We start from the raw sequence: 26,682 nt of genomic DNA on the forward strand, positions 1-26,682 counted from the left end.
TAAAGGCTGAGGAGAGGGCATTTTGAGAGCAACACTCCTCACTCTTAGGATTCGGTGTGAGGACCAGCTCCTAAGCGTTAAAGGGTCAGCGGAGCAGCACCGCGGGTCTCCCCAGGCGGGCTCTGCGCGCAAGCGCTGCTTCCCGCCACCTCCGCCGGGGGCGCCAGTCTCGCGAGACCTGAGGCAGCGGCCTCACCCCGGCTCTCGCGCGATTTGCGCCGCCGGTTGCGCTGGCGGCGCTTGGCTGTGCCGGGTCCCGCGCGGCCATGGCGGCGCCGGGCGCTGAGGAGCTGCGGGCGGGCGGGCCGNCTGGGAGCCGGCCCGCCGCACCCCGGCGTCCCGCCGCACCCCGGTGTCTCTCGGCGGCGCGGGCGGACGCTGCTGGTGCGGCACCTGCCCGCCGAGCTGACGGCGGCGGAGAAGGAGGATCTGCTGCAGCACTTCGGGGCCGTGTCTGTGCGCGTCCTGTCGGACCACGGGCGGCTGGTGAGGGCCGGGGCCGGGGCAGGGCTGAGCCCGGAGCCCGGCAGGCGCGGGGGTTTTCCTGCCGGGGGGCCCCGCGGGGCGGTCGGAACGGGGCCGGCTCCGGGTTGGCGTCCCGCCCGCCGCAAGCCCCGTGCCGCGGCTTTGGCCTCCTGCTGCTGCCGGCGGGGCTGGGCTTCAGCCGAGAGGAAGGGCCTCTGGGCGCGGGCAGGGATGCAGTTTCACAGGCCCATTGACATCTCTGGTTTGCTTTCTTCTTCCTCCGGATTACGAAAACGTGGATGTATTTGTTTCGTGATAAGTGCTCTTCATGAAGAGCTTTGTGTTTTGCAGAACCGCAGATAGATGTCTGCATATTTTATCAGGGTCATGCTTTATAGGATATCAGATATACTGACTTTCTTACAATGATTTTGGGTACGGAATCATGTAGCGGCAAGATGGGGTAATAAAGTTTATTAAAATAAATTCAACTTGGAAAGGTGTATTCTGTGAGGACTTGATTTAATTTGGAAAATTAGGGGGGAGGGTTAGAAACCATTCAAACGTTCAGAGCACAATAGTTACAACTTTTGTAGCAAGAAAAAACCCCACTTGTCCTGTATTTGTCAAACTGCTGAGCTCATGCATTAATTTTGACTGCAAGAGGTACTTTTCCAAAATTCTTAAGAAAAATGGTTTCTAGTCCTTCACATTTGCCCCAAATGGGAGTTACACTCCCATCTGGAAGCTTTCAAATATGTAAACTTGAACTAAGAAAGTGCTTGTGGCTCAATGTGTTACATGCAGTCTCTTAACATTTTTGATTCAAATACATTATAACTTTTTGTTTGTTTGTTTTCTAGAAACATACTGCTTTTGCCACCTTTCCCAGTGAAAACGCAGCTGCAAAGGTTTGTATTGGGTCTGTTACTAAAGGTTTTAGCAAAACACTGAATTGCCAATGCTCTAATTACACATCATCTGGTACTTAGTGCTAGGAAAAAACAAAACCCCACAATGTAGTATGAGAGTTCTGTTTCAGGATTTGCCTGCAGGACTTGATAAAATTCTTGAACAGTTCTGTGTTTCCTAGAGTCCTAAGAAAGGTGGATCAAAAGGGGTTTGTGGAACGCATCTGACAGAGCCTGGCATGCTTACTGAAGCTGAGACTGATCAGGGCACTGTTTAGCATGTGTGCATTTACATACAAGCTATAAACCAAGAAGAGTTTCCTTGTCTAGTTGTGTGTTTACCATAAAAGTCAGCCCTAGTGATTCTCACAATCCAAGTCTGCCTTGAATGCCCAACTTTGATAAGAAAACTACTGTATTAATAGGAGATATGTATGCCAAAAAGATTATACTAATAATGCTTTTTAAATACTAGTCTGGTTAAGAAGCCTGTGCCAGAACTTCCCCCTTATACCTTGGGTTTGGGGTTTTTTTTGCATTGCTTATGTGTGGTTTTTTTAGGCCACACTTTAAAGGACTAAAAAAGTTAAAAGACTGTGTGAGGTGAACAGTGGTGAGTTAGGTGCTTGTGCCAGTTGTTAGCAGCCTGCTGGGCTCTGGACTTGAAGAATGCTGGATCTTCCTAGCACCACTGTCAAAAATCTTGATTTTAAAATTCCTAGCTGTTACTGACAGAGTTTAGCATGTTTGTACTTCAGGAGCAAAAGGTTGGTTACTTAAAATTCCAGCAATTTAGTAGGCTGTGTGAAAAGTCTGATTGTTAAGGCTGCTGCTGTGTTCAGGTGACCAACCTCGTGCAGCCTGGTCCCTTTCCTTCCTGCCAGCAGGAAATGCTGCTAAAAGCAGAGCTGGGAAGACACAAACAGAGCAGAACTCTCATGTCCGCACTAGCACAGGCTTAGCTTAAACCAGTTGGGTCTGCATCCTATGGCCAGTGTACCACTCAAAATAAAAACAGTTATGCTTTAAAACAATTCTCAGGTTTGTCCTCTTCCCTTTCTCTTCTTCTCTGTAATTACTTGAAGGCTTTATCAAGACTGCATCAGCTGAAACTTTTGGGTCACACATTAGTTGTTGAATTTGCAAAGGAGCAAGAGAGTGCACAGGTACTGAGCCAGCCTTCTGTCTCAGACAAGTGCAAAAGGTATGTGCAGAGTAATTTTTTCCTTGTTATGTTTGTGGTCAAGGAAAGGGGATTCTACATTCATGGTACTTAGGTATTACTATCAAAGGATAAACTGTAACCACTTGGAAGCCTTAACAAACAGGTTCAGATCTATAGGACAGTGACTGCATTCCTCCCAACAGAACTGTTTCATTTGCACCTGTGTAATGTGCAAATAAGTGACAAAAGCTATGTGATAATTAAGCTATGCTTAATTAAAAATACTATAGTAGAGCTTTCGAGTTATTTATTCCACTTTCTGAATATGAACAAATCAGTAGTTTAATACCTTTGAATTTATGGCCTCTGAAGAGAGTGCATGATAAATAATTTCAGTTCTTTTCCTTTGAGTGGATTTAAGTCAGGAGTGTTTGAATACAGGAAGTCTTACTTAAATCTGCATAAGTATTTATTTTAGAAGACTGTCACTACTGTAATTATAGTCATGTATTAATTATGAAGAATTGGTAACAGCTGTAGTAATGCAATTGGTAAGATGTTAAAAACACCTGTGCTAATTTATTTTTATATTTATTAATAAATTATGCATATTTTATATATTACTTTAGGCATACCTAATTTTTGCCCTGTTTTAATTAAAACGAAATTAATTTTCAGTTTAGAAGAACCAGTGAAAGAAGAAGAGAAGATAGAACCGAACTGTATTAAAATAGAGAATGGAATTGCACCAAACCATGGGTTAGTGTTGGAGTTTTATTTATCTTAATTATTTTATTCTGTTACAGAATATTTTGAAATGTGTTGTGAACTGTTGAACAAGATGCTCCAAACAATAACTCCTATGCTGCTGTTCCTTGGGCATGTAGGAATTGTCATAAAGATGGAGTTTCAGTTCCACAAGTTTAAAATCCTCACATCTGCATCATGCCTGGTGCTTTGAGCTTGTGGATGGCAGAACAGCCTTCTAGCACTATGCATTGCTTTCTTGGGGGGTTGGAGGGCTGAAGTTCTCCCAGTGTTAACCCAGTCCTCCCCCGCTCCGCCCCCAGTTTTCATTTTAGCACACATGAAGTAGTAAATTTTTTGAAGCTAATGCAGCCCTTTGAGCATTGAGTTTCTGATACTTGTGCAGGCTGCTATGCTGTGCTTTTGGTTTTGGACATGTTGATTGTTTCTGTTTGCTTTAGGCTTCTGCATGGCTTGATACTTTCAGTATGCCCAAGCCCAGTAAATCTGTCGTGCACTGGGGACTACTCCATGATGTTAAAGGCATTCTAAGTAGCCCAAAACTATTCTAGGGGAAATAATAATATTTCAGTGTTACTTCAGATGTAATCAATAGTTAAGCCTCTAGTAATCATTAGTTGTTATGGGTGACTAAGTGGCAATAATGTTAAGGTGTCTTGTTTTCAATCTTTTTTTCCTCAGCCTCACCTTTCCCATCAATTCTTGCCTCAAATATTTGTATCCACCACCTTCAAGTGCAATTCTAGCAAATATAGCAAATGCCTTGGCAAGCGTGCCCAAATTTTATGTCCAGGTAAGTAAAAAACAGGAAAAAAATTATAAAGTTAAAGAGATTAAATTTTTTCTCTTTTAATTATCCATAGAAGTAATTATTTTTGTCATTGTAAATACTAACTTGGATTTTCTGTGATAATGTTAACCAATCTTAGTTTTTTACTGTGCTGAGGTAATGAGATTTTATTAATCTGAGGTGGATTACTTAATTGGCACGGAAGACTTAACTGGATATGCTCTTCCTAATTAGAGGTAACTTGAGTACCTGGAATTTCATTCTGAGAAGATGCTGTACGTTTTTTATTAGCCTTGTTAGGATGTTCCTTGTATTGACTGTTAGTGTTGGATCTCAAGTGCAAGTTTTACATTGTTCTCAAACATTAAAACAGTGCTGATTTACACCTGCCAGGAGTGATTGGCTGTTTTACCTAGCAAGGAGCTGTTATCACTTACTTATTCAAAGGAAGCCTACTTATTTTGACTCATTTCAGGTACTCCATCTGATGAATAAAATGAATCTTCCTCCACCTTTTGGACCAATTACTGCTCGTCCTCCAATGGTAACGTTTTAAATATGTTTTCAGTACTGTAGGATTGATTCACAATTTAAATTGTCAGCAGCATAGTACGAGATGTAGATTTCTAGAGGACTGCAAATCCTGCTGCATTTCACTGGGTATGTGTTGGTCTTCTAAAGCAATTCTTTGGACTATACTTAGAACAAAGAAATACCTATCTGTGGTAGCAGCACAGGAATGTTTCAAACTGTTGTTTCACTGTTGAAATTGAGATGGCTTTGCAGCCTAAGCCTTCATCCGTGTGCTTGGACTGTATTCTCAGGAAACCCCTTGAAGCTGAGTGCAAAATGAAAATCCAAGGCCATGGTTGCTGTATTTTTTTATCATCTCAACTTAAAAGAATTAAACCATTCACTGTTATGCTTCAGAAAGCAGATTTTTTTTGCTTGTGGAAAGATTTTCATTAGTAATGTAGTTTACTAAAATGGTATCTAGATCCCTGTAAGCATACTTGGAGAAAATACTTGTCAAATGATCATTAATTGCTTTGACTGTTGTTATTAAGAAAACAAGATAACGTTTAGGTTATTTCCTTCAAGAAGTTTAATTTTTTCAACTTTTTCCCCATCATTAGTATGAAGAGTATTTACCAGTGCCTGTGCCACCTCCCCCAATCCCACCTCTGCCTCCTGAAGAGCCTCCTTTGCCTGAAGAGGAAGAAGGACTGTCTAGTGGGGATGAATCAGAATATGAAAGTGATAATGATGAGGAAAAGGAGAGGTATGCGTTTTACAGTCATTTGCAAGGTTTTGGGCCCGCTAAAAGGGGTGGTTTTACTTTTCCAGCTTCTAGTTCAGCAAGTGGTAATGTTTGCAGTATATAGATGTAGCATCTTGTAGAGAGTGTGTAGAAATCTTTCCAGATGCTTAGAGAAACTTCAGAGTGCAGAAGGACAGTGCAGGTATAAATGCAGTAAGAAAAGGAAAGTGGCCTATTGGTGTGCAAGTTTTCTTTTGTTCCTGTGTCCAAAAAAACCCAACTAAACAAAAACTTATCTTGAAGAGTGCAGATATAAGGAAGCAGAAATTAGATTGTTTTCTGAAGTCTTCATTGTTGCACATCTTTCTAAATTGACTCCTCAGCCTGAACCATATGTGCACACCAACTTTGAGAACATTCTTTGTACATCAGCAGGTACTGCTAGGGGTGATAATATTTCTGCTGAGGATTCTCTTGCAGTTTTGGGACAGAATTACATCATAGCTGTATTTTTTTTTTTTTAATCTTTAAACTAACTCTAAATTAAAGAGCAGCTTTTTCCTTTGCTGTCTAAACTGAGAAGTAAATCAGAAAATCCCTATGCTATATTTGGAAAAACACATCATTTGGAAAAAGATACCCCTGTTGAGTGTTATAAAATCAGGTTCAGCTTGGGGCATCACAGCTTCTCTCACAGCTTCAGTGTCCCAGTAAGGAGCATGTTTGGCAAGGAAGGGCATCACTGACATGTTAGGATTTTGGTCACTCCTTAAGTGCTCTTGCACATGCTATGTGTTAGTTTCACTTTTAAGGTAGTTAGTTTTACCATTGTGTTCTGAGAAGTTCTATGTCAAGGGCTTTAAGGAGAGGTGAAGAGTTTTTAAAATTAGTACTTTCAAATAAATTGTAAACCTCTTTGTTTTATTTTTGTTTGGTTTTGTTTTTATTCAAAATAGAATGACCAAGTTGATGGAATTAGCAACGCTTCAGCCTAAAAGACCAATAAACACAAAGAAGCGTGGTGTTAGAAAAAAGCAAAGAATTAAAGACATGTTGAATGTTCCTGTGTGTACTTCCCACAGGTTTGTGGTTTTTGCACTTATCCTCTTGGTTTTATTGCCCTAAAACTCCAAATTTTCCTCGAGTTTGTACTAAAGTCTGCTCAACAACCTTAAAGTGTGCCTGATTCAAGCTCTGTTTCTCTTCCTCTCAAACGAATAGAAATTCCTTTTCCTAAAAAGATAATTACTTTCACATCACAACTGTGATGAAGCAATTTGGATTTATTGTTTGGGCTGCTTCTTAAAATAAAAAATTAAAAGTATGACACTGGAAGAATAGAAACTGGCTTGCTTTAAAATAAGTTTGGGTCTTAGAACAGTTCTTGTTCTTGCAGTTCTATGCCACAGTAGACAGCAGTGCAGTATTTCTATGTTGTGATGAATGATTGTGAATACATTTTTACTAATGGCTGCCTGCTTCCTCCAAGTGATTTGCTGCATTTTTTTTAAATGTCGTATATTTTATATACTAGATGACAGCAGCAGCAAGGCCAGTTTTTTTTCATGCTGAAGTTACTGATGAAGGTTTTAATAAATGCCTGTGTGTATTGAACTGTGGTACATGATGGTTGGTTTTGCTCTCACTGCCAGACATACCTTCTGTATCTGCAGTGTTGTAATCACCTGAAACTCTGTTGGGTGAAATGGAGAACGTGTGTTTGTGGTAAACAACAGCATAAAATCTAACTGGAAGAAATCTTGTGTTTGACCATGCATTCATCAGTGTCTGAATCTTTAATTAATCTGTTGTTGTTTTAAACAGTAACTCGCACCCTACACTGTCACCTTCAGATGTCTTTGAGCAGCTGCAGCACGTAGGTCATAAAAAAATAGAGTTTCATATTAGTACTGAGATCCCAGCTGTTCTTCAGATAAACCCAGAAAAAGAAGAAAAAAATGGTAAGAGAGTTTGTACTTCAAATGTATTTAATGTTCAAGTCATGTGGCTTCAGCATATAAAAGGGTGCTGAAATTTATACCAGGAAATTCTTTTCCCTTACTGTATTGGAGCTTTCAACACCAAGTTGCATCATATTTGTATTTGCTGTTCTTCCCATGTTACAAGCTTTGGAAAGGATCCAGAGATTTTTAAAGGTCTCTCTCCTGTGTGCTCTGTGGTTTATGGTGAATTGCACTATCTTTTAAATGTTAGGATGCAAATGTTACAAATTTTCAGTGTTTTATGGTGCAAATGAATATATCAGGCTAGTTTCAGATTTTCCTTTTCCAGCTCTTAGAGAGCAGCATCCATGTGATTGCCAACCCCTTTTCTCTGGTGCACTGATTAGCTGCCATAAAAATGCTGAGCACTGATAACAGTGAGGTGTGATGGCTTTTTAGAGGGTTATGGTCAATCTGTGATTCTTGTTACTTTACAGTAATACCCTGTTTCTTTAAGGGAAAATAGTGAAATGGATACAGGATTGAACAGCACGGCAAGTTTTATGCTAACTAATGTGTGCCTTGGCCTTTATTTGTACTACATGGGGTTTTATAGGCCTGTACACTGCAGGTGCTTTTGTCAATCCAGGGATTAAGACTAATTTTTAAGGGTGAATTCAAATTGCCTTACAAAGTCTGCTCTATTACAATGTTGCTGGAAGGATTATGGTTTTCTTGCTGGCTCTTGATCTTGGTGTGAATAAAGGTACAAACCACTTACATAATTTGTTGAAATTTCAGACCTTTATGCAACCACGGAAGAAATCAATAATACAGGCTTTGGAAGGATTTTCCCAGCTCCTAGCTCAAATGATAAAATGGAAACTGAAGAGGAAGATGATGAAATACCATCAGAATTTATTTCTAGAAAGGATCTAGAAAAAAACAGGCTTTCTAGAGAAGGTATAACTGTGAGAATAGATTATCTAGTAATAGCTTTTGGCTTTGTTGCAACAAATAGCTTAAGTAATTTTTTATTAATTGAGTGTATAGTAAATTATTTTATACTGAGGAAATGTGCAAAGTAAATGAACTGAAGCATGGTTTATTTTTTTTGTCTTCAAGAAATGGAAAAATATTCTGTTTTCAAAAACTATGAGCCAGGTGATCCGAATTGCAGGATATATGTGAAGAATTTAGCTAAACAAGTTCAAGAAAAGGTAAGTAAGCAAGCAAATTAAATATCTGTCAAAAGGGCTTTTCCTTAGCATGCATCTTACACTTACACTTTAATTTCAGGATCTTAAGTTCATTTTTGGAAGATATGTTGACTTCCAGTCAGAGGTGGAACGCAATATGTGAGTTCATTTCATACTTGGTTAGAATTAAGCCTTTTATATTAAATTCTATGACACTTCTGAAAACTGGGATTTTAAAAGTAGCCATATTCACATTTTCTGTGTTTCTGCATAAACAAAAATGTATTAGACCTAAAAATCTTTATATTTGAAGATTAAGAAATCAAATTATTTTATGATGAGTGACTTGAAGACCCTATTTTGCTTTTATATTTTCTTTCACAGATTTGCTTTTCTTGGCTATGTGACACAGAATGAGCTGTGTGGGTGATTATGTGTATCTGATCATTTTGCATATGTCTTATTTAGTAGTACTGCACATCAATTTGCCATCGTGCAGTTTAATATTACCTTTTAGTAAATGGTTTCCCCAAGCAAAATTGTTTCCAAGGACATCACACCTCCTTGTAGGCTTTGCTTCTGTTTCTGCTATTTCTCCCACCTGAAGCATGAGAATTGTGCATTTGTACTGTGAAATCTGCAAGGTTTGTTAAACATGAGTAATTCCCAGTTCTCCACTGTGCCCCTAGGTTTGATATCCGTTTGATGAAAGAAGGCCGGATGAAGGGACAGGCTTTCATTGGACTTCCAAATGAGAAAGCAGCTGCTAAAGCACTAAAAGAAGCAAATGGCTATGTCTTATTTGAAAAACCCATGGTGGTTGTATCCTTTTCTTCAAACATTTACATTATATTCTTTGTCATCTCTGCCAAGTTTTGTTGTCACAGTGTTCTGCAAAAGAAAAAATGCCTTAAGAAAACCAGTCAGGATAACACAGTGCACTATTTATGGTAGCTGAAAAAAACGCAGATGTAGCCATGATATTTTATGAAAAATCCTTTGCTGAGCTGAGGAGCCTCAGGAAAGAAATGTAAGCAATAACTATCTGCTGCTGTGGAATGCAACAGGTGCATCTGTGATTGGTGCATGCTGGTTGTTTCTAATTAATGGCCAGTCACAGTCAGCTGGCTCGGACTCTTGGAGAGTCACAAGCCTTTGTTATTGCATTCCATTCCTGTTCTTTCTAGCCTTCTGATGAATCCTTTTCTCTCTATTCTTTTAGTATAGTTTTTAACATAGCATTGTAATATTATATATATCACAATATAATAAACCAGCCTTCTGAAACATGGAGTCAAGATTTGCGTCTCCTCACACAAAGCATTGACCACAGAGGCAACTCTTCTGAAATAGGAAAGTAAAAGTGGTTTAAGAACAGAATTCGCTGGTCTTACATCTTTGATCCTGCAAAGACAATGCAGGAGATAATTTAGCTTGCATGACCACTGTATTTAAATTAAATACAAGGTTTTGTACTTGGTTAGATGTGTGTTTACAGAATCACGATCATAAGAAATGTTCCTGTAAGAGTAAGTGGTTCTAGATGGGTTTTTCAGCTGCAACTGTCTCTTTTTGATTGCATAGCACTGTTGTTTTGTGTGAAAGTCCTTTCTTATTTTTCACTTAAACATTTCATTCAGTTTCTTTATATTCACATTAACCCCAGCATCTGCTGCTTTTACTGTTTTTCCTCTCAAATACTGAGACATCAAAGTTAAGAATTAACATGCTGGGTTGGAAGTTTGTAAATATCAAACATTTATCCTACTGTACTTACCCTGTTTGCATCTAACCCATTCCCAGTTAGTCCTCCTTATGGGCTCTCTGATAACTCCTGTACTGTTTATCAGTGAGGTCCTAATCTTAGACTAATAAGACACTGTTATAATACTTCATACTGTAGTGGAATTGATTTACAGATAAAGGTCATTTTCTAGACCAATTTGTAGGAGTAATCTTTTTTGTCTTTCCTAATTGACTTCTACTTAGCAGACACTTGTAGTCCTTAATAGAATCTCAGCAATTTGCTCGTTCAGCTAGACCAAAACAGGATGCCAACGAAGGGAAAAGAAAAAAGTAAAACCCTGCACAAGGTATGGACTCTCTGCCTGAAAGTAAAAACAAAGGATTGGGCTGGGTTTTTTTGTTACTGTTTGTTTGGTTTTATTTACTCTCTCTTTAACAGCTTCTTTAGGAATAGTGATGATGGAGAGGAAATGTTCCATACAAATTTATTTTCTTAAATGTGTGCTTATATCAGAAAAACAGTGTGCAATGTATATAGTTGGTGTAAGTTTAAAACTTCCCTTTTTCCTGTGTTAAAAAACTCAAGAGGCCAATATTTTCCTAATCCTGATCTCGTAGGGCACTTGTCAGTTTCTCTAATCTTTAATCTGCAAAGATAAGGAGAATAATTTTGTGGAATTGGACCACTTATCTTTTAGTAATCTCCCAGGGTTTTGCTATTGAAAAGTGTTGCCCCTTACCTCCTTCCTTTCCATCCCTGCTGTTGTAAAGTGATCCTGAAGAACTGGTTCCAGCAATAAACTTCTGCAGGCTGTAAAGAATCTTTGCTAGCTTCAGAAAATGAGTTCTTAGTGCTGTTGTGGTAACCTTTAAACTTGTCTGAATTAGTGAAGGATATTCTGTCAGAAAGTGCTGGTTAATGTTGCATCGATCAAGGCTTCCTTTGTTGTGGAATGTGTAGGTCCTGATTTTTGGCATTATTTAAACATAATGGGAAAGTATCTTCCAGCAGATAGTTGCTGTTTAACTTTTATTTCTTATCATGTAGCTTTACTTCACTGTTCCCTACTCTGAGTATGTCATTTATGTGAGGGTAAGTCAAGCAAAATCAGCTCGAATTTACCTGAGTGGTTTCATGGCCTGCAAGCATTTGCATAGTGAACTCGAAAATGACCATGTGAAGTAACTGGTGCAAGAATAAAAAACATTTATTTCTCAGTCTGCGTCCTCTGATACATGAGTTAGCTCATATTTAAAGGGCACTGACCTTAATTTCTGGTTACAGTTGAGATCACTCTGGTTATCTCTCCACTTAAAACAAAATTAACTGGAGTCTTAGCCTGAGTGCTTATGAAACATTACTTAACCCATGGTGTGGTTTTAATCTGGAGCTTGATCCTTGTTATTCTAAAGAAAACCTGAATTTGAAATAAAGGATGTGAACATTTGTTTTTGAATTTTACAAATTGGTTGTAAAGCCCACACTGTGGTTATTGTGATGGGAGTATTTCTGTTTTTAACAGCTACTCTAACTGTAGGTTTTTCATTCCATCCATTGTCTAGGAATTTTTAAAATCAGATTTAGGCTTGTTTCTCTCTCTTTGGTCTTACTTCCTATTTTGTGTTACTGTTTGTAGTTTGCAAAGTCTGTATTCTGTCAAATTAAAGATCACTTTTTTATAGGCCTTCTGAACGGGTCATTGAAAAGAGCCTTGGCTAAAGTGTTCTATTAGGGTCAAGTATTTATGAGACTATTTCAGTCTTGTTTGTCACTCCTTTCTTCTTAGAAAAAACCTTCAATTTGTATTATCTAGTGTCTAATAAGCTTACTGTGGTTTCTTATATTAAAAAAATATTGAAGCAATTTAGCTATTGGAGAACCTGATGAAGTCTGAGCAGTTTTATTCTTTTAGGAATTCCCCTTTTTTCCAACTCATTTTGTACATTAATTCTGAATTCATTAAACATGCTAAATACTTGAATTGCATAAAGAGAATAGCAAAGTGCTTATTTGTTATTATTTTGATGGTCAACTCAGAAGCTTTTTCTAGAGTGAGCAAACCATAATGAGGCAAGATTTAATTGTGCACCTGAAAGTCTTCCATGAGTTACCATCTTACAAGTGTCCCTGGTGTTCTGTCATGGGCAGAGCTTCTCACTTAGCTTGACTGTTTATATATTGTAATCATAACAATGTGCCATGGAGTTTCCCAGGTTTCTAAGGATCCATGAGGTTTAGTTAAAAATACTTGTTGCATTTTCCAAGTAATGGTTAAGCTGACCCCTATTTCTGCATGACTGTTTTTCTGTTCCTGCTGCAATATTGTGGTGGATGCTGATTTATGAAGTAAAACTCCATTATAAAAACTTGTGTCTGCTTAAGTCTAGGGTTATTTTTCTGTTGTTGGGTGGGTTTTGTTTTGTTTTTTTGGGGAGGTTTTACTGTTTGTTTTTTTTTGTTTGTTTGTTTGTTTTTGTTTGTTTGTTTGTTTTCGTTTTGATTTTTTTAGTTTTTTCTTTTCCTACAAAGGCTTTATCCTTTTTTTTTTTTTTTTTTTTGACAAAACATTACGTATGGTTTATGAAATACCGCAGAACTCCTTGCTGGCTGAAATGGCTTTTTATTGATGGACTGGCAAAAAGTTCACCTAAAGTGAATTTTTTCCTGTAGCTAAAATACAATTATTAGGCAGAAAGTTATGTGGAAGAAACTGATGTTGAGAGGTCTCCAGCTTCTTCATAAGGAAGAAGTGGTTTGAAAGCTGGCATTAAAGGGAAACATGATTGTGTTTTGGACATGATGGAAATAAAGTGAGTCTGTAAAAGGGCAAAGACTTGAAGGAGATGGAAGAATCTGCTGGTGTCCTAATAGTTGAAGTTATCAAAAATGTATTTTCTTTTGAATATGAAGCTTAGTGTTTATGGATTCATCAGCCCTCATTAAATCTCATAAGGGGTTAGAACTGGTTTTTATCAAAGAGGCATATTTGCTTTCTTTTTTTTTTTGCTAGGTAGCATAAAGTTATGTGTGTGCAATACTGAGAATCAAGTAAAATTAAACCACATTCTGCTGTTCTTCTTTAGAAACATTCCTGCGTAAATACTGCAATAATACTGTCATGCAGAGTGTATCCTTTCTTGTTGTATCCTTTTTTGTGCAATGTTTCCTGTAGCACTCAACTGCATCTTAAGTTTTCATATAGAGTAGGTGTGGGGAGGAGTTAATATGTTTTAAACTTGAGCTAATCTAATAATTTTAAAAAGCATATTTTTTCAGGGGGGGAAAAAGAAACCAGTGAGTTGTCTGTGTTGTGTGAATAGACACAATGAAGGTTCTTAGTCTTAAAAGGTGGCCTTCACCTTCTTCCTCAGATATCCTACTAATTTGTGGTCCTGTTCCTTAGTGGAACAGTTCTAACTCATACCAGCTGATCTGTGTGAAGCTGTGCTGAGCTCACACTGACCAAGTCACTTTGTTTTACTTTAAAAACATATTAATATAATAATTTGTTGGCTAAAATACATTGCAGAGCAGTTTTAATATTAAGGGGTTGACCAGTATTTTAGATCATTTGATGATTACTGTTGTCCTGGTACATGAGAAACGATTTGGAGTTGATTTAGTTAATACATTCCTTACTTTGTCTTTTTTAAGTAAAGAAGAAAATTAACAATATCTTGCAATTAAGTATTTGGAGCTGGACTAATAATCAACTATTAATCACTGCTACCTTTTTGTTGGTTGTTTGGGTTTTGTTACATTGCTGTCTGCACTTAGGAGTATTGTTGGTAGTGACCTACATGTTTCCTGTGGGTTTCATACTACATTACTGTTTAACATTCTGTAATATAAAATTAATACAGTCTGCATTTATTAAGATGTGTTTTTCACAGACATTAAGCACTTTTTAAAACATTAAGCATCTTTCAGTTTAGTTGTGAAAAGCCTGTATAACACTACTATTTTTTGGTAGTTCTTACTTTTAACATGCCTTTGTGATGTTCCAGGTCCCTTTTGTGTTCCTTCTCTTTCAAGTATTATCAAGCTGGGGAAGAAACAGTGTGATCATCAGGACTCTTGAACTGTGCGTACTTGCATTTCTAAAGTATTGGAGGCAGAGAATAAATTTTCCCGTCTTAAAGATTCCACATATCTTTAAATATCACAAGGCTTACTACATCATAAATGTATGTTAGATTGCTTGTGAAATCTAATAAATTATTTCCCTTCTCTTCATTTTGCTGCCTTCTCTTTGTTTTGACTTCTGTTCTTGGGGTTTTTGGCAGGACAGGCCTTCTTGTCTTGGAGACTAAGCAGAAGGACTGGTGCATGGCCCTGAATTTATACTCTGAAACTGGGCACTGTTCTTCCTCAGTAATCAACTTGCATTGTTCATCTGCAACTTGAAAACTGTCACTAGTGGGACTGAAGTAATTAAAACCAGAGTAGCAGTTAAAACTGGTATAGATGTGGTTCTTGCCCTGTTGAGGGTGATGGTAACAGTGATCACATAGGATTTGCTACATACTGGGCTGGTTAGTGGAACTGTCTAAAACCGTGTGGGAAACATTGCAATGTCATTTAATTGATAAGATATTCTAGTCCAGTGGACTTAAAGGAAAAGTTATCTCATAAATTACTAAATGATAGCTGATCGTGTGGGAGCTGGCTGGTGTAGATTTGTCATTACTCCAGCTGCAAACAGTCTAAATCACTAGCATTGGTGGCTGGACCAAAGTAAGTCTGTCTTTGCTATTTTTTTTCCAATAGGAGCTGGCTTAGCAGATTCCTTTGAAGTGCTTTTACTGGAATTATTCTTATTTTACTTGCTGCATTCCCATGGGGACTGTGTAATTGTTCCTTCAATCCTAGAGGGCTGTGTAATTGTTCCTTCAATCCTATAGAGCATTTCACCTTAAATGCTTCTATAGTTCTACAGTAGTATGTCCTAACACCCATGTTAAGCTACACGTACAGGACCAAAGACCCACAAGTGAATTTTCAAAGCGCCGAAGTAGGATAACAGCAAGGTGGTGCTGTGGTCCAGAACAAAAATACTTTATAAGGAGGTGCGGAAAGTGAATGTTCAGAGCGCGGTGCCCTGTCCGCGGTGTCCCTGGGGCGGGGCCGGGCTCGCCGTGCGCGGGCGGTGGCGCCCGGCGGAAGGGGCGGTGCGGGCAGGGCGGAGCCGGGCTGCCCCGCACGGGGAGCCCTGCCGGCAGCCTCCGAGGGACGGCCGCAGCGGGCTTGCTTCGCCCGCAGGAAACACGGGGCTGCTGAGACGGTTCTGTGGGGAGCCGCCAGAAGGGACAGGGCCAGTGCTGTGCTTCCCTGTGACAGCCTCTGGCACCTGCAGCTCCCGCAGCTCAGCGTCGGGCGGGCCGCGGATCTGAACGCAGTCGCAGGTGTGGTGGCGGCTGGCGGCTCCGCTCCGGCCGTGACCCAGCAGAAGGCCCGGTGACCCGAGTGCCCGTGCTGCCAAGACAGCGGCAGGGCTCTGCAGAGACGCTCCGCTCCCCGGTTCTCTGCATTGCAGTCAAAGTTGCTCTCTTTCACGTGGCCTCTTAGCGTTTTTCCAAGTTTCAAAAACATTTTGAAGCTAGAGCCTTCAGAGTGCGGTGAGGATTTCAACATCCCCATTCCCTTATTATTGCTTGTGTTGAAGGCAGGGCAGCCATCAACCTGTTTCAGAGAAATAAAATCTACGTAGAATGTTTAAGGCCTAGGCCTTGGAGCTGGTTGGGTCAAGGTATATATTCTTAATACTTTGTGTCATTTACTGCTTTGTGTATTTACTGCTGTAAGTAAAACTTGCCAATCTAATAAATGCCTTTTCTTATCAGAGAGGATGGAATTTTCTTAGCTCATTTTCTGTTAATGTATGTTCTTCCTATCAGGGCCAAAAAGCATTCCTTCATGAAAATGGAAGCACAAAGAACAACTGCTTGTGGCTGAAACTTAATCTGTACACTTAACTGAAGATCTACAAGTAAATAATTGTAGTAAAGCTATTTTGTTCACAAGCAGAAAAGCCAAATATACCAAATGCTTAATTCTAAATAACTGCCTTCTTGTGAATAGCAGTGACAGCTGATAGCAGTAGGCTCTGGAAGGCTGATTCTACATTTTATAAACTATATTTAGTGCCTAAATTTGCTCCAAAGAGTGCTCCACTGCCTGAGAGATACGGATTATCCTTTCCTTGAAGCAGAAGTCAGGGCAGTTTTGTCCAAGTCTCATAAAATTTCATATCAATTTATGTCTGGCTAACTGTATCACAGCAGGTTGGAGTTTTCAGCAGTGCATTCCCAAGTGTGTATTAAATTAGGAAAAGCACTGGTTTCCTTTGTGTAGCAAACCTGAGGGCCATTGTGTTCATGTTTAAACCTTCACTGAGGTGTTTGGTTTCCGTGTGACAGGAATCTCTCTTTGCTCTGTTACTGTAAGATAACTTTCTATAAAGAATAGATACTTACAGGAAAGTAACAAGATTCAGTATTTTGTTATTATTTCTGCCATTTGTTTGCAGAAGTTCTTGTAGGATTTCTTTGTATCTCAGACTCTCTAAATCGACTTCTAAACATGAAGAGTGCAGAATAAGGTTCTCAGTAATGTAAACCTTGATAGTTGTTTGGTTTATGGTTTGTTACATGTAACAATCTCTAGGTGAGGAAAAAGACAGGCAATTTTAATCGAAGGATGGTTGTCTTTGTTTGTCCCTAAGTCAATGCAAATAGGATATGAGTTGGGAAATGCAGTTCCTAGCCTAGCTCATCAGAAGGAAATGTAGCTTCAAGCCTCTGGAAAGCTCCTTTTGCAGAACTCTATACTTGGGCACTCGGAAGGAGATTTTTTGGTTATGGAGCTTCACAGCACTTCCAACATCTGCATGCCGTTGCCCATGTTCTTAAAAGGAGAATATCTCCACACAAATCCTACAGGTGTGCAGAGATCAGACATTTAGCATTTCTGGGTTTGAGTCACTATAATTAATGATTTCTGTGTCTGAGAGATCTTCCAGGTTTCAGGCTGTTGTTTGAATGAGAGATGTCATGCATATCATGAATGACAGACTCTCATATGTTAAACCTCCAAAATATCTGGGGTTTCGTAACAAATCATGGTAAGAAATGTGCTGCCTCTGCAAGGTCGTGTCTAAATATGTTCAAGTTGTAGCAACACCATTTGGAATGATGATAAATGATAAATAGGAATGTAAAATAATGTACATTAAAATGAGAAACAAAATGTCCATTTCAGTCTGTGTAAGTATTCCTTTGCCCTTTGGGGTAGTTTTTGGCTTTACAGTAATAAAACCACAGCTTTTGCATTCTGGAGGCAGCCTGCATTAGGCAACATCTTAATTTTAAATGCATGAAAACAAAGTGAATGTTAGTACGGGAATTTGATACAGTTTAGATAAGATCCAGTTCTCATACGAAATAACAGGTAAATAAATGTGATGCCAGGGATGGGTGTTTACCTTTAAATGTGTATTTTCTAATGTGTACTTTACCCTCTTGCAGGAACATTGACAGTTAGTTAGAAGAGCCCAGCTGATCACAGAGCACTGGATGGGGATCTATTTTCTGCTATTAGTTTTAGGGCTTTGTTGGGGGCAGTACAACCCCAACACTGTCCCAAAGAGAACCTCCATTGTGCATCTCTTTGAATGGCGCTGGCAGGATATTGCTGAGGAGTGTGAACGCTACTTAGCTCCTAATGGATTTGGAGGAGTTCAGGTATGTCTGCTCCTATCAGTAGGTAGTGAAATTGCTACATAGATGATAATTTGTTTTTCACAGAAAATGTTCAGTTTGTCAAAGGGCAGGTACTGAACAAGAAAAATAGAAATTGGTAATGGAAGTAGTAAATGCTGACAAATATATTCTTCAGCTATCTTCGAGTAAGCATGGATTTATTTCATTGCTCCAAAGTGCATGTTTTGCAATCTGTGCTATTACATTTAGATGAATTAGAATTGCATATCACTTGCTAAATCTTTTTTTTTTTTTTTTTTTTTTTTTACTGCTGTTCAGAGTAACCTATGTTTATCTGCTTGATATTATTTAAATCAAGGAAAGCTCTTAAGAGCTAGATAAATGTAAAACGAAACTATGACTGAACAAAGCGCTTCCAAAGAGAACAAAAAAGTGCTGAAGCTGTTAAATAATGAAGTACAAAAGGCTGCTGACTGTGTTCACCCAAACTGGCAGGAAGCACAGGGTCACAGTAAGCCACTAAGAGACCCTTCTTTGCAGGAACTTGGTGTGAGCAGGTAGAAGTGAACTGAGCACAGGTTCTGGTGAAGGTGTGAGTCAGTTCTGTCTGAACAACAGAGACGTGTTCCTGTGGAACCAGAACTGGCACTTGGGTGGGGTAGCATGGCAGGAGAGCTGCCACTTAGTAAAGTATTTCCGTTTGCCTGTCAGATTGCTCAGGAAAAATAGGTGTGAAGGCTGTCTGTCTCTTGTAGCCCAAGCTGGCCTAATGAGAACTCTCCCATAATTTTCAAATAATCATCTTGTCTTTGCAACCTTCTGTCCAGACCAGAGGGACTTTAAACTGATTTCTCAGACTGTGGCCTATGCCTGTTCATGATTTTAATCCATTCTGTGGCAGGGTCTCAGAAGTTTTTTTCAGATGATGACTTGCTTGGAGGTAGCAGCAAAAGCTTGTTGCCTAAAAAGTATCCTGAAAAGTCTGTAAAAGGAAGAGGTAGAACTCACCTGGAAACTTACAGGAATTAGGTCAAGAATGCATTCACCCAAAGCATTACAAAAATGGGAAGTTGGGTCAGTTTTAAAGGCAGGATGTTATGTCAGTTGTTATGCAGTCACTTCCTTCCTCTGCTGACCTAGTTCTTCAATTTCAGATGCTTATTTTTGAAACTTGAAGTCACAAAGAAAATCAGTCTTTTGTTTCCAACCTACTACAGTGTAAGCAGAGGATACTGAGGATCTAAGTGTTCTCTAAAAATTCTATTTCTCTAAAAATACTGGGCAAACAACCATTTTCAGTATCCTGTTACCAAGTGCCCTTGTTTTATTGACAGATTTCACCTCCAAATGAAAATGTTATCATTACTGACCCCCGGCAACCGTGGTGGGAAAGATACCAGCCTGTCAGCTACAAGCTGTGCACGAGATCTGGAAATGAAACTGAATTTAGAGACATGGTGACCCGGTGCAACAATGTTGGAGTAAGTACTTTTAAAACCTTCTGGTGTTTACAATGCAAGGATATAGCCAAATAGTGATTCTACCATTTAAAAAAATGGATGCAGTGTTACCTGCCTGTCTGCTGAGCTGCATGTTTTACCACCCTTGCTGTAAGCTAATAAAACAATGGAATAAAATACTGGCTGAAGCAAGCAAGCAGAAGTGGTGGGATAGGGCAGGAGGTATGGGAGAGAGAACATTAATTAGCGGTGCTGTGGGAAGTAGCTTTTTCAAATTGTTGTGTGGATACTGTTCTCTAGGTGCACATTTATGTGGACGCAGTAATCAACCATATGTGTGGAGCTAATGCTGGGGCTGGTGACCATGCTACTTGTGGAAGCTATTTCAATGCAAAGACTGAAGATTTCCCAGCTGTGCCCTATTCTGGCTGGGACTTTAATGATCATAAATGTAAATCTAGAAGTGGAAACATTGAGAATTATCATGATATATCTCAGGTAAACCTACAGCTGTGTTTTTCATGTACATCTGTTCCTGTGCTGTGATTTCTTTGCTCTCATTTACAGTGAGATACTTTTTTAAAGGAATTTTTAAGTCTCATGAAAAGCCATCCAAATTAATAACAGGTTAGTGTTGCTATCAGGAACACCACTTCTTAAAGGGATAGTTGTACTTGAGACAATGGCTCAATTTCAGATTCAGACAAATGTGCTTATGTAATTAATAAAGACAGTTTAAAGCTCCTAAAATCTATTTAGTGTGCTAAAAAAGGTAGAAGTTAGTATTTGCCTTTTATTGTAATTTGGAAGTTTTCCTTAGTCTCAGTTTCAGAAGAGAGGGGGGGTAAATTCAATATCTTATTGCAGCTTCTGTGTAGATGACTTTGCAAAGAAAAGAAATGCATGGGGAACAAAGGCTACTGAAAGTTTTATTTGGCATGTAATATAGGCCAAGAACATTCAAAAGGTGTGTAGAACGCTACATGGAGTTTGTTAGGTGAGAAGAGTTTGATTTGAGAGTTGTTGCCCAGGTGCGGGACTGCCGCCTGGTCAGCCTGCTGGACCTGGCCCTGGAGAAGGAGCACGTGCGCTCCAGGATTGCCGCGTACCTGAACCAGCTCATCGGCCTCGGCGTCGCGGGCTTCCGCATCGATGCTGCCAAGCACATGTGGCCTGCCGATGTCAAGGCCATCTTAGACAAGCTGGAAGATCTAAATACTCAATGGTTTCCTGCAGGAACTAAACCTTTCATTTACCAAGAGGTAATCTTTATTTTTATTCATTTGACAAACTTACTTATTTTTATTCACTTGACAAACATACTTCTTGCAGGCCCAGTACAGACTCAGTCATACATGGCAATGCTTTGCATGGGCTGAGCCCAAGAAGATCTACAGAAATCATCCTCAATTCCATCCTCAGCCATAATCTACAAATACCTAATCTGTCCATAAATGGTCATTGATGTACAAAATACCCCACTTCTTTTGGACCTACTGTAATTAGTTAACTTTGAAATTTTATTGAGATGAAATTTACTGCATTGAAGTTAGTGTAAAAATTCTATTGGTTTAAAAAAGATTTCATTTCCTGAATTTTAAATTCTGGATAATAAATTGCAACAGAAGACATAAATGTTGATTATGAGTTGAAAGTTTATTTTCCAATGGCATAACAGCTTTTACTTGATATTCCAAATTTGTGTTTTAATTTGTTTGAATAACAAATTGGAACAAGCAGATGAGTGTAGGTTTCAGTTAGCAGAAGCTAAACTTGCTGCACATATTTTATTAAATTAGCATCTTGCCTGCAAAGTCTAGGCAAATAGAAACTTTCTGTAGCTCCATAGTGAAAGGATGCAGCCCAACTGCTGGAAGCAGAGGCATTGGTGATCATACAAAATATAAAGGAAGTACAGCCCAAGCCTTAATCATGGGTAAGTGATCGGCTGGGGGCAAGGAGATGCAGGATAGAGAAGGAAAAGAGGTTCACAAGCTGGGCTGAGCTAAAAGGAGAAAATAGCCTTACATACAATTTTGCAAGAAAGCCAAATAACATAATTAGCTCCAGTATTGTCCCTTTGCATAAAGCAGTGTGTAAAGCAGTGTCTTATTTGTTTGGGTTTTGAATAGAAAGACATGCTCTATCTTTCCTCTACCAGGTAATTGACTTGGGTGGAGAGCCCATCAAAGGCAGCGAGTACTTTGGAAATGGCCGAGTGACAGAATTCAAATACGGTGCCAAACTGGGAACAGTGCTCCGCAAGTGGGACGGAGAAAAGATGGCCTACTTAAAGTAAGGATGAAGGTGCTGCAACTTATCCAGGATTCGCTGGATACACCAGTTGACAGGGTAGCTTCAAGTCTGTGTTTTTGTTTAGGAACTGGGGAGAAGGCTGGGGCTTTGTGCCTTCCGACAGAGCCCTGGTCTTTGTGGATAATCACGACAACCAGAGAGGACATGGGGCCGGTGGAGCTTCTATTCTAACCTTCTGGGATGCCAGGTAAGGGATTGCTCTTGTGTGGGTGATGCTTCTTGCTTTTGCTTGTTTGTCTGTGTATTTTCTGGCAGGTTCCTCCTCCCATGTCTCATTCCTTGTTTGTCCACCAAACAGGCTCTATAAAATGGCAGTTGGCTTCATGCTTGCCCATCCATATGGGCTCACACGTGTGATGTCAAGTTTTCGCTGGCCAAGATATTTTCAAAATGGAAAGGTGAGCTGATAATGCTGCAGATCCATCCATGGGGATTAAGGGTGAGAGCAGGGCCACAGAAGTAGTCCAGTGCATTTCAGGTTGTCGAGTGATTTCCCTGTCCCAGGCTGGGAAATTCCAGGCCAGTGAAACTTTGATGCTCCCTCTAGCTTTGTTCACCAGAGGGGCTGTCTGCACTTTCAGTCAGAAGATCTAAACCTGTCTTTTGAATGACAGGACGTCAATGACTGGTATGGACCCCCAAGTAATGCAGATGGCTCCACAAAGGCCGTTACAATCAACGTGGACACGACCTGTGGCAACGACTGGGTTTGTGAACATCGCTGGCGTCAGATCAGGTAGGGCCCTGGGGAGAAACAAGAACTCAAAGCAGTTGCTTTTGCTTCCTGCTCCATGTGGCTTTAGAGCCCTGCAGACATAGGTAATTTTGATTCTTAAAAATGCCTCCACAAACAGATTGTCAATCAACTTTAGCTTTCCTTTCGTCAGTCATGTTTTTACAGGTGTCCCTCTTGTCTTATACTGAATTTGTGTTGCTCTAAACAGTACAAATAGATAATTACTTTCTTCTCAATGTAAAGAAAGAACTTGTGTTAAGTTCTGTATATGGCAATGTTAGTCTCTGCAAGACAACAAGGGATGCAGGTTGTCTTTCCTGTACCAGGTAATTGACTTGGGTGGAGAGCCCATCAAAGGCAGCGAGTACTTTGGAAATGGCCGAGTGACAGAATTCAAATACGGTGCCAAACTGGGAACAGTGCTCCGCAAGTGGGACGGAGAAAAGATGGCCTACTTAAAGTAAGGATGAAGGTGCTGCAACTTATCCAGGATTCGCTGGATACACCAGTTGACAGGGTAGCTTCAAGTCTGTGTTTTTGTTTAGGAACTGGGGAGAAGGCTGGGGCTTTGTGCCTTCTGACAGAGCCCTGGTCTTTGTGGATAATCACGACAACCAGAGAGGACATGGGGCCGGTGGAGCTTCTATTCTAACCTTCTGGGATGCCAGGTAAGGGATTGCTCTTGTGTGGGTGATGCTTCTTGCTTTTGCTTGTTTGTCTGTGTATTCTCTGGCAGGTTCCTCCTTCCATGTCTCATTCCTTGTTTGTCCACCAAACAGGCTCTATAAAATGGCAGTTGGCTTCATGCTTGCCCATCCATATGGGCTCACACGTGTGATGTCAAGTTTTCGCTGGCCAAGATATTTTCAAAATGGAAAGGTGAGCTGATAATGCTGCAGATCCATCCATGGGGATTAAGGGTGAGAGCAGGGCCACAGAAGTAGTCCAGTGCATTTCAGGTTGTCGAGTGATTTCCCTGTCCCAGGCTGGGAAATTCCAGGCCAGTGAAACTTTGATGCTCCCTCTAGCTTTGTTCACCAGAGGGGCTGTCTGCACTTTCAGTCAGAAGATCTAAACCTGTCTTTTGAATGACAGGACGTCAATGACTGGTATGGACCCCCAAGTAATGCAGATGGCTCCACAAAGGCCGTTACAATCAATGCGGACACGACCTGTGGCAACGACTGGGTTTGTGAACATCGCTGGCGTCAGATCAGGTAGGGCCCTGGGGAGAAACAAGAACTCAAAGCAGTTGCTTTTGCTTCCTGCTCCATGTGGCTTTAGAGGTGTTGCAGGTGCCGTGGCAGACATTGCTTGTGTTTCCAGGAACATGGTTATCTTCCGTAACGTGGTGGATGGTGAGCCTTTCTCCAACTGGTGGGACAATGGCAGCAATCAAGTGGCTTTTGGCCGTGGTAATAAAGGCTTCATCGTCTTCAATAATGATGACTGGTGAGTAAGAGGGAAATAAATCATATAAATAATTTACTATAAGAAAATTATTATGTGTTAAATATATATTTCAGAAATCTAGTTAGTAATGAAACCTCTTCAAGTGTTGCTAGCTTGAATAGATCTTTCTAATGGATTATTATTGCCAGTTACTGACAATTTAAACGTAACATTTTCCACTCTGCCATAAGTACTCTTCAGTCATGGCAGTTTGGACCTTGTAGTGTGGTCTTTCTGTTTCCCAGTTCTGAAGCTGACTGTGTCACTGGGCCTGGCCAACCAGCAAAGTCTAAATCTGTAGGAGGGAGGGAACTTGTAAACTCAGGAATATGTTCTAAATGTGACAGTTTTAAAAACTGTATTGGAGTTGTTTACGTGAGAATGAGGTGATAAGAGAACGAGCCCTGGGAGTACGTCAGGGCTGTAATAAGTAGCTGTAGGTTGTGCTGATGAGCAATTTGAAGCATGTAGAGATTAAATAGATTCTGCAGTGTCCAGCAAAGTGCTAGGGGGTAATTCCAGAATTACTTAACATCTGAGGTTTCCAGTATGATTTGAAGAGCATTTTAGAGTCCTCATAATGCTTACTGCACTTTGTTCTTTTCCACAGGTCCTTGAATGTATCTCTGCAAACTGGTCTGCCTGCTGGCACTTACTGTGATATCATTTCTGGGCAAAAGGAAGGTGACTTCTGTACAGCAGTTGAAGTACATGTTGCTGCTGATGGCATGGCTAATTTCCTAATTGGGAATGAAGACCAAGACCCATTCATTGCCATTCACGTTGATGCTAAATTGTAGCCAGATGTGTTGTGCATGTGCTGTTCCTTCTCCTCTGTATCTTTGTTAACAGCAAACAGATGTGCAGAATGTCCTGACTCTCAGGACTGCCTGAACCGAGACAGAGCGAAGTGTGTTAGCTGTAATGCTATTGAAATAGTGAGCAGCTGTTGTACAGAGATGAGAACTGGTGGTGCCATGCAGATCTGGGGTGGTGCTATATATCTGCGTGCATTTGTAAGTGTACTTTATTGAGGTTCGAATAAAAAAATGGAAGGAGAAGATTGACATTAAATTTAAAATCGTGCTGATGTGTGCAGAAGTGGAAATGCAGTTCTCTTTAAGGGCAAGCAGGATTGCTATAATTGGCAGGATATCCAAAAACCAAGAGGAGACCCCTGTGTGCTGGCACATGGCACAATTCAAGTTGATTTTCTAGTCTTCGTATTATCTTAGAGTATTATTTTATTGCTAGTATTACTCAAGTTTATTCATGGAGGATTGTTGCTAAGACATTGATCTTTTGTCAGTTCCAAATGCAGACCTGAAGTCATTTCATGAAGAAAAGTCAAAGGTCTTTTTTTTTTGAAGGAGGAAATTGTAGGAAATACAAGAGAGGACTTGGAAAAGAGCTCTAGCTTTCAAATTCAGGTATATGTCAGGCAGCTAAAACTCATCTGCACTATTGTTTGCATCTGATATTGGGTTTTGTTCCTTGCCTCTGACGTGTTGGTTTTGCATGGCCTGGTTTTTGGTAGCCAGGGTACCACAAAGGTGGCTCCTGTGATAAGCTGCCAGAAGCTTCCACTATTTCCAGCAGAGCCAGTCCCTGGTGGCTCTGAAGATGGTCATGCTGCTGGCCAAAACTGGGCCAGTGAGAGAGGTTGGTAATGCATCTGTGCTGACATATTTAAGAAGAAAATCAAAACAAAGGCACATGGTTTTCATCTAGTCAGAAAAGAGGAGGAGGTGAGAACAGACCAAGGTCAGTGCTGAAGGAGGGAGAGGAGGTGCTCCAGGTGCCAGAGGCGAGATTCCTCTGCAGGCCTCATGGTGACGACCATGGTGAAGCAGCTGTGTCCCTGCAGCCCATGGGGATCCATGGGGGATGCAGAGATCCACTCACAGCCTGTGGGGGAGCTGCCCATTCTAGAGCAAGTGGATGCCTGCAGGAGGTTGGGATCCAGTGGAAGACCCGGTGAAGAGAGGGGCCCTTGCTTCCAGGGTGGAGCAGTCTGTCTTTGGAGGACTGCACCCTCTGGGCAGAGAGACCCAGGCTGCAGCAATTTTGGGGGGCTGTGTGCCCATGAGAGGGACTCAGCTGCAGCAGGTGAGGTTTGGCTGCTGCTCTTGAGAGCAGACCCACGCCAGGGAGGTTCATGGAGAAATGTCTTGTGTGGGAGGAACCCCGTAACCTCACAGGGGGAGGACTCCTCTCCCTGAGCAGCAGAAGAGAATCTTGGTGATGAACTGACCAAAACCCCCATGCCCTATCTCCCTGCGCTGTCAGTGGGAAGGAGGGGAGCCTGGATTGAAAGTGTTTTAAGGGCTTATTTTACTTCTCATTATCCACCTCTGATTCTGTGTAATAAACTCACTTTGCAACCTTAAGTTGAATCTATTTTGCCCTTAAACGTTTTCTTCCAGTTCTTATCTCACTCATGAGCCCTTTGTTAATTGTTTCCCTCTCCACTGCCCAGATGTGTCAGGGGAGGGTGAGCAAGCAACTCTCATGGATGCCTGGTGTTGGGCCAGTATAAAACCATGACAGTTGTTCATACCCTCGTCTGGACTCAGTCTAATTCTGAGGGCAAGACACCTCTGAATGCTGGCAAACTCATTCATTCTCTTAATGCTATTAGATTTCCTGTCATCTTTCAGTCAGCTCCTACTGCTTTTACCTTCAGAGGGTCTGTGTGTTATGTTTTGGTGCAGGGATTGAGAGACACAGACCATGCTATGCAAGCAA

General features: G+C 40.5%; 2 protein-coding genes across 4 annotated transcripts; both read left to right on the forward strand.

Annotated features, from left to right (window-relative positions):
* The first annotated feature begins 266 nt into the window (after nt 1-266).
* RNPC3 (RNA binding region (RNP1, RRM) containing 3) lies at nt 267-14,485 on the forward strand. Its single transcript, XM_041480311.1, is given in 16 exon segments — nt 267-304; nt 306-486; nt 1,329-1,376; nt 2,462-2,580; nt 3,220-3,300; nt 3,991-4,102; nt 4,575-4,643; nt 5,236-5,381; nt 6,317-6,442; nt 7,185-7,321; nt 8,105-8,266; nt 8,429-8,523; nt 8,603-8,661; nt 9,192-9,324; nt 10,523-10,595; nt 14,257-14,485. Coding segments are annotated over 15 exon segments (1,566 nt in total). The 3' UTR covers nt 10,583-10,595; nt 14,257-14,485.
* Nucleotides 14,486-15,406: 921 nt separating this feature from the next.
* On the forward strand, nt 15,407-26,324 carry LOC121360464 (pancreatic alpha-amylase-like). 3 transcript variants are annotated; one of them, XM_041480312.1, is made up of 11 exons: nt 15,407-15,867; nt 17,776-17,991; nt 19,305-19,451; nt 19,731-19,928; nt 20,462-20,692; nt 21,592-21,725; nt 21,811-21,933; nt 22,045-22,144; nt 22,361-22,482; nt 23,809-23,934; nt 24,545-26,324. In XM_041480312.1, exons 2-11 carry the CDS (start codon nt 17,824-17,826, stop codon nt 24,732-24,734), a joined length of 1,539 nt encoding a protein of 512 aa, XP_041336246.1. In that variant the 5' UTR covers nt 15,407-15,867; nt 17,776-17,823; the 3' UTR covers nt 24,735-26,324. The 3 variants fall into 3 exon arrangements, with proteins under 3 accessions (XP_041336246.1, XP_041336247.1, XP_041336248.1); XM_041480313.1 differs by having other exon boundaries at nt 15,861-15,998; XM_041480314.1 differs by lacking the exons at nt 15,407-15,867; nt 22,361-22,482 and adding an exon at nt 23,578-23,699 and having other exon boundaries at nt 17,793-17,991.
* The last annotated feature ends 358 nt before the right edge of the window (nt 26,325-26,682 follow it).

The sequence above is a fragment of the Pyrgilauda ruficollis genome, unplaced genomic scaffold (assembly GCF_017590135.1).
Source record: "Pyrgilauda ruficollis isolate IOZ18807 unplaced genomic scaffold, ASM1759013v1 scaffold501, whole genome shotgun sequence".
Classification (NCBI taxonomy): domain Eukaryota; kingdom Metazoa; phylum Chordata; class Aves; order Passeriformes; family Passeridae; genus Pyrgilauda; species Pyrgilauda ruficollis.

Excerpts from the sequence above, each read along its gene's own strand:
- LOC121360464 (XM_041480312.1), top strand. The coding sequence starts at position 17,824 with ATGGGGATCTATTTTCTGCTATTAGTTTTAGGGCTTTGTTGGGGGCAG. Across the intron at positions 19,452-19,730 it reads CCCGGTGCAACAATGTTGGA|GTGCACATTTATGTGGACGC; the intron begins GTAAGTACTTTT and ends ACTGTTCTCTAG. Across the intron at positions 20,693-21,591 it reads AACCTTTCATTTACCAAGAG|GTAATTGACTTGGGTGGAGA; the intron begins GTAATCTTTATT and ends TTCCTCTACCAG.